This window comes from Suillus fuscotomentosus, assembly GCF_016647785.1.
Source record: "Suillus fuscotomentosus strain FC203 chromosome Unknown F5891scaffold_145, whole genome shotgun sequence".
In the NCBI taxonomy this organism is placed as follows: Eukaryota; Fungi; Basidiomycota; class Agaricomycetes; order Boletales; family Suillaceae; genus Suillus; species Suillus fuscotomentosus.
In genome coordinates this window covers 39,636-47,100 of record NW_024539657.1, presented here as the reverse complement: position 1 = coordinate 47,100, position 7,465 = coordinate 39,636, and the positions used below count along the sequence as shown (strand labels likewise).

At 44.9% G+C, this 7,465-nt stretch overlaps 1 protein-coding gene across 1 annotated transcript; it reads left to right on the top strand.

The window, feature by feature from the left end:
- Positions 1 to 918: 918 nt before the first annotated feature.
- F5891DRAFT_1198233 (uncharacterized protein) lies at positions 919 to 1,934 on the top strand (the record flags this gene model as incomplete). The annotated part of the gene is made up of 3 exons (XM_041368598.1): positions 919 to 937; positions 992 to 1,360; positions 1,411 to 1,934. 3 exons carry the CDS (start codon positions 919 to 921, stop codon positions 1,932 to 1,934), a joined length of 912 nt encoding a protein of 303 aa, XP_041217692.1.
- Between the last annotated feature and the right edge of the window lie 5,531 nt (positions 1,935 to 7,465).

The window sequence follows — 7,465 nt, the reverse complement described above, 5'->3', positions numbered from 1 at the left end:
CTCATATCTCACCTAGCGCACTCAAGCGCTTCATTGGCCACTCACGCGCACTAGCACTTTGGTCACGCATTGGTCGCGTGTCGGCGTGTGCATCTTCGGTTCCGTCGCCCGTCCTCCGTCCATCTATTCCATGTTTGTTTGGTTCATTGGTGCGTATTCCGATTCTATTTTCATTGATTCTGACATATCTCCGGCGCTTATGGACATATTTCGTATATTTTCCATTATGGACCCTTTTATTACATATTATCTCATGTCTGCTTCACTTCTCAGTTCGCTTTAGTGCTTGACAGCACTTAACATTACTTAGTATATATACATGTGCCTAAATTGTATAATGGGATCTTTCTGCCCGCACGTCATTGGACTATAAGTCTAAGTTCTCCCTCTAAATCTAAAGTATCTAAGTACAATACAAGCACCGCCGCCGTACATTACTAGAGACTCTGCCAATTAGTTTTCTGACTCATTAAAAGTCACTGCACTCCACCACCCACATGCACGCACTGCTACTGCTTAGCGCACACCTCCGTTATAAGTCGCGCGCCGTCGCTTATCATTGGCCACTGTCGCTCATCAGCACTTCACGTCACCTTCACCCACTCGCACTTCACTCATCGTTGTGTGCCTTACCAGGCTTGACTAAGGCACCCGGTTCAGTGTTTCCGTCCATATTATACACTTAGAGGAACCTTCTCAGTAGCAATCCCCTTGGGCCAACATATATCTCACTCATCGAGGACTACTTGAGTTATCTCATACTACTCATATTACCCCCACTTCCCATTTCTCTTCTACACCACACATGCCAAAGGCAAGACTTTCAGTTTGCTTCCCCCTTCTTCCACCACTCCGAACAGTACCCTCTTGTGTAACAGCAAGCCAGCCAGGGATAGGAACAGAAAGGTGGCACCCATAATGATCAGTGAGAAATTTGGTACGTTCGTTTAATTGCAGTGTATTTCTACTGTACTGACTATATGTTGTATAGCTGAGGCCGGCCACCCTCTCAAAACCTTGAACAGTAGGTGGCTGACCATGTTGGACATCCTGTATGCCGAGAAGCTTTGCATACATGATTGGCCTGCCGGTGTTCCCCCGCCTGGCCCCGATTTTGATCTCAAGGCTCTATCTGCAAGTCAACTACATGCGTTGGTTGCTCCATATCTCAGGATTCATCTTGGAGCCATGTATGAGGCCAAGTTAGGCCTTGATGATGATGATGACAACAGCGAGGCAGAGGCAGCGAAGGTGAAGAAGCGCAAAGGCGAGTCCAAGAAGTCAGGTGACAAGGGAAGGAAGAAGGAGCCGATTGCAAAGGAGCCAAGCGTAGTATTGCATATCAGCAGATGGCCTGAAAGTACGTATTGGATACTGCAAATCATACACAAGCTGATATCACAACCACAGGTGATATTCTTGCTCTTGAGATGCAGGCCTCAAACGTGTGTCTCATCCCGCTCGTCATCGACACTGACGGTAGGGTCGTTCACACCCTCCAAGACTCGGAGAAGTTCATCAAGGACCTTCCACAAGACGACACTCCTAGACACTGCACCAATGAGGTAATCCAAAAACCCGCAATCTCTAATTCAGCAGCTTCGCGCTCAACTATTGGAGCTTCATGCTCAACTATGGGAGCTTCACACCCCAATCAGGAAGCTTTGTGCTCCAATCAGACAGCTTTGTGCTTCAACAATGCAGCTCCGAGCTCTCATCAATATACCAACCAATTTATCCATGAGGATCTCCTGCCTTCATCGCCACCCCAGGAAGCCCCACACTTGCGTCGACCTACTAACCGAGTCTTTGATGACCTCCTGCCTTCGTCACTGTCAATGCCATCTTCACAATTCTCATCTCCCCCTCCTATTTCACACTCATCAACTCCTGTGACAACCTCAGATTATTCGCATGTCCAGTCCCGCTCTTGATACAAGCCGTCCCACAATGGAGCACTGTGACATCAACATGCATATAACAATGTTATGCCAATGTACAATCCAGATATTCGAAAATGGACTCGGCCCCATTATGAATCTGTGTCACGAGTTCCAAATACAAACCATTATTCATTCCTAAATTCTAAGTCCTTTAAGCGCCCAGTCACAGCGCCTGTTCCTAAGAATGTGTTTACTGTTGAAGAAGTTCCTATTATTGCGTCTATTGTAGAATTACCAGAGTCACGTGATCTATCGGACAATGCCGAAGATGTTGACGTCATGCCTCGCGACACTCTTGGAATGTTCCAGAGTCTTACTGCGGCTGCGGCACATGTTATGACATCATAGTTATATATAGAATCGTACAATACCTTTAATTATTCTGATTGGTTAATTAGTTCATACTCAGTTTCGATCTCAGTTTCAATATGTGTATATAGGTAGCTCATCGTAGTCAGTAGTTCTTTAGTTCAAACCTCTTGTATCTCCAAGTGAGCAATACCAAGACGTACCTGCTGCCTATCTTCTCTTTGTGATTATTCTGTTGTTTGAGTCCTAGTCTCTGCCCAGCGTTAATTCGTTATTGGGTTGTGACATTAGGTTTGAACTATAGGAGACTCCGACTCTCGCGTTACACTCTCGCATCTCTTTCTCTTTCGCCTGGTCATGTTGGAAGTCATCTTCACACCATCAGCCAAAACAGAACCGTTATACTTTTGCCCGGCTTAACCGCCGCGACCTTTTTGATTTCATCCCTTTGCTCATTTGAGCGCATTTTCTCTACCTATCATCTTTTTTAGTTAGTAGTCCTATACCAGGCCCTGTCTTACCGCAGCCGCCAGTATATGGAGGTGTTCACGACATTAGGCGTGTCACTGCAACTTTGAGTGCTGGCCCAAAACCCTGCCTGCTCAATGTTACTATAGTTTCATTTTACCTATCCCTTTCTTCATACGCACGTAGGCATTCGTTTCAAGTCAATAGCGGAACTGTCTAGATGACAAACCGTGCTTTCGACCTACGAGGATTTAGAGACATACCCTAGTGAGACTTGCACTTGTAAGCTTCGGCTGGAAGAGTGATAACTTGTCCTAGGCTTGTACCCTCAGAATGGAGATTGCATTGTCCCTAGTTTTTCCCACTCGATCGAGTATAGTTACGTATTCTTTTTAGCATTAGGGAAGCATCGGTTGGGTTGATTAAAGAACCCTTTGATCCTGAAGTATGTGGTAGATCCGATCAGATATCGGGGACCGCTTCAGTTTTTCATTACATAACTTTCTCTTTTCACCATCATTCCCTTTCGGAAGAGCCCTTACGAGCAGCTCTTCAACAGACATCAGTGAATTGGGTTCCAGAACACAACTGGCACTATGTCTGAATTACCAAACACTCCTGCACCGGTGGTACTACCATCTACTCCACAAGAAATTGTCGAGTACATCCACATGTCACTTGCAAACCAAGCAGACAGCTTTAGGGTCAGGATTGCGGAACTAGAAGCCAAGAATGCGGCTCTAGAAGAAGCAAACAGACTTCTGGGCGTACGCCTAGAAATGCAAGAAAACGAGACTGTGAAAATACAGTCTCAACAACCATCATTCGGCTCTGCAGGAGCTAGCTTACTTTCATCGAACTCTTCCCCCTCCATCAAGTACTCCAAACCCCAGGACTTCACAGGAGAAAAAGACTCCATAGAACTCATGGTCTGGATATCCCAAGTAGCGCTATACACTGCGCAATGGCCCAACATCCAAGAAGGCCAAAGGATCGGGGTGATGCTTTCATTCATGAAAGGAACTGCAGCCAAATGGGCGCAACCCTACATCACTAAACTTGGAAAGACCAGAGATGAAAAGTTGACCGTGGAGAAATTCCTGGAAGACTTAGAAGCCATGTGGGGGCAAGAAGATCGTGAAGGAAAAGTGATCAGAGAACTGGAATCCCTTAGACAAGGATCTTCCTCAGTTCCAGAGTACGCAGCCGCTTTCAGACAAAAGGCTGCACACACTTCATTTTCCGACTATGACCAGCGACAGAAGTTCAGATTGGGACTTCAAGACCGTGTCAAAATACAGCTCGCTCATGTCCGTTACGAGGACAAAAACACCATGAAGAAACTGGTGGAACATGCGATCCAAATCGGACGCAACTTCGAAGAGCTAGACGCGGACAAGAAGAAGATGACCTGGTGGACCCCTAAACAAGGCCCCAGGACCCCTGAATACAAACCTGGTCCAAGCAGGGAAAGCGACGCCATGGACGTCGACGCCAACAAACAGCGAGGTGCTCCAAAACCTCAAGGAAGGACTGGATCCTTCAAATGTTACCGCTGTGGAGGCGAAGGCCATATGGCTAGAAACTGCAAAGACGCAGTTGCACCAAAAGTGCAGGTGAAGGCTACTACAGTGCCAAAAGAAGAAGACCCTATTCTGAGTTGGTTCAAAGCTTGGGTCAGCTCCAAAGAAGGCAAGGGTTTTTAGAAGGGTCGAAGTCAAAGTCTGTGAACTTAGACCCGAACAATCGTTTCTCCATCCTATCTACGTTCTCGGATGTATCAGAAGTATATATTAAATCCAAATCTGAACATTTTTACATTCCGATCATGTTGAAGGGAAAGAACCGACAAGCAGATGTGAAAGCACTGGTAGATTGCGGTGCATCGACATTATTTATTAGCGAGAAGTTTGTGAAAAAGAACGAAGTCCGGTGCCATAAATTATTAAGGCCCATTCCGGTTAAAAATATTGATGGCTCGTTAAATGCCGCTGGATCGATGACTCATTACGCTGAACTAGGTCTAAAGATCGGTGACCATGTTGAGGATCAAGCAGCCTTCATGGTTACGGACTTAGGAAGCGATGATGTTATTATTGGCATAGATTGGCTAAGATATCACAACCCGGAAATAGATTGGAACGCTGGACGTTTTGCACTTTCTCATTGCCCGGTTAAATGTATTACTAAAAAAGAACAAAGACAAAAAAAATAAAGAAAAAAGAAAAGAACAAAAAAAGATAGAAGAAGTGCCAGATCTGATTCCCACAGAAGAGGATGACGAAGAAGACATGGCGATGAAGAGGGCGACAGTTGAGGAAATAGAAGACGAAGAGTATCCTGGAGAATGGATCAAGTATAAAGCCTCGGTTGCCACGGAGCAGAAGGTTGCAGAAGAAGCAATGAAGGTGAAGAAATCAGTCGAAGAGATGGTTCCCGATTGGCTTCACGAGTACCTGGGAGTTTTCTCAGAAGAAGAATCTAAGCGCTTCCCTGAAAGAAAGGAATGGGATCATGCGATAGATCTTAAAGATGATGGCGATCTTCCGCCGAATGCGAAACCCTATCCTTTGTCACCCAAGGAGATGGACACTTTGAAAGATTGGTTAAAAGCCGAGACTGCACTGGGACGTATAAGAAATTCACAATCTCCAGTGGCAGCACCTTTCTTCTTTGTGGCCAAGAAAGATGGCAAGTTAAGACCGGTGATGGACTATAGAAAGCTCAATGAGAAGACGGTTAAAAATGCATATCCGCTACCGAGATCTCAAGATTTAATTGATGCTTTAACCGGTGCCACGATGTACTCCAAAATGGATGTAAGATGAGGGTACAATAATATTCGCATGAAAGAAGGAGATGAGTGGAAGGCGGCCTTCAAAATGCCGTTTGGTCACCATGAACCAACCGTAATGTACTTCGGCCTAACAAACTCCCCTGCCACGTTTCAAACTATGATGAACAAGATATTCAGAGATCTAATTGATGGAAAGACCGTAGTTGTCTATATCGATGATATCCTCATATTCACGAATGGCAATAGAGAACAACACTGAAAAGTTGTACAAGAGGTACTGAAACGACTAAAATAAAATGATCTGTATCTGAAGCCTGAAAAGTGTAACTTCGAACAGACAGAAGTCGAGTTCCTCGGGTTGATAGTGGAGAAGGGTGGTGTTCGAATGGACCCTGTGAAGGTAGAAGGAGTAATGAAATGGCCTGTACCCAAATGCGTTAAAGATATCCAAGCATTTATGGGCTTTGCCAACTTCTACAGAAGATTTATCTTCGGGTTTTCGGACATTGCTAGACCAATGAATGATTTATTATGAAAGGATGTCAAATGGGACTGGACGGAGAAACAGCAAGATGCTTTTGATGAACTGAAGTCAAGGTTTACATCAGCTCCGATCCTAGTAATGCCTGACGTTGAGAAAAAGATGAAAATAGAAACCGATGCTTCTGATTATGCAACTGGAGCGGTTCTATCTCAACTGATGGAAGATGACCTATGGCACCCCGTGGCGTATTACTCCAAGTCAATGAACGATGCAGAAAGAAATTATGACATCCATGACAAAGAGTTACTCGCAATCATTCGAGTGTTGGAGGAGTGGAGGCACTATGTGCAGGGAAAGCCTCACCATGTGGAGATCTGGACGGATCATAAAAATCTCGAGTACTTTATGACGAGCCAAAAGTTGACAAGAAGGCAAGCCAGATGGAGTCTGTTCCTGGCGGAGTATGAATTTACGCTCCAACATAAGCCTGGTGTAGTCAACGATAAGGCCGATAAGCTTTCTCAGAGAGAAGACCACAGAGGGGGGGTAGAAAACGACAATTCTGATCGTATTTTGTTAAAACCGGAGTTTTTTACTGTAAAAGCTGCTAAAAGAGGTCAAGTTCTAGTGCAAGGAGAAAAACAATTGCTGAGAAAGATAAGGCAATGCACAGAATGAGAGCCTGAAGTCGCTAAAGCGCTACAAATGCTAAAAGCAGCACCGGTACAATTACGTAGAGGAGTCGAAGAGTGGAATGTGGAGGATGGATTGGTGTTATTCCGAGGACTGGTTTACGTTCCAAATGATAAAGAGATCCGCCGAGAGATATTGGAGTTGTTTCACGACTCTCCACCGGCTGGACACCCTGGACATGCCAAAACCTTAGAATTGATTTCCAGAAATTATTGGTGGCCTTCAATGACGAAGTATGTCCACGATTACGTAGATGGCTGTGATAGATGCAGAGCAACGAAGATTCACCCAACGCAACCACATGGCCCGCTTAAACCAAATGAAATACCAGCGGGACCTTGGCAATCAATCACTTGTGATTTGATAGTAGATTTGCCTAAAAGCGAAGGGTTCGATTCTATTTTTGTTGTCGTTGATCGATATATGAAACAAACGCACATCATGCCTACGAAAAAGGAAGTTGACGCTCGAGGAATCGCGAAACTTTTCTTAGATAACGTATGGAAACACCATGGAACTCCGAAACAGGTGATATCGGACAGAGGAACACAATTTGTCTCCAAGTTTATGGGACAAGTGTCGAAACACCTAGGCATAAAATGGAACATGTCGATGGCTTATCATCCTCAGACAGACGGACAAACAGAGAGAATCAATCAAGAAGTAGAGCAATATCTGAGAATGTCCACGTCTTACCACCAAAATGATTGGGTAGACTGGCTTCCAATAGCAGAATTTGCTCACAATAACTCTGTCACTGTAACGGGTCAT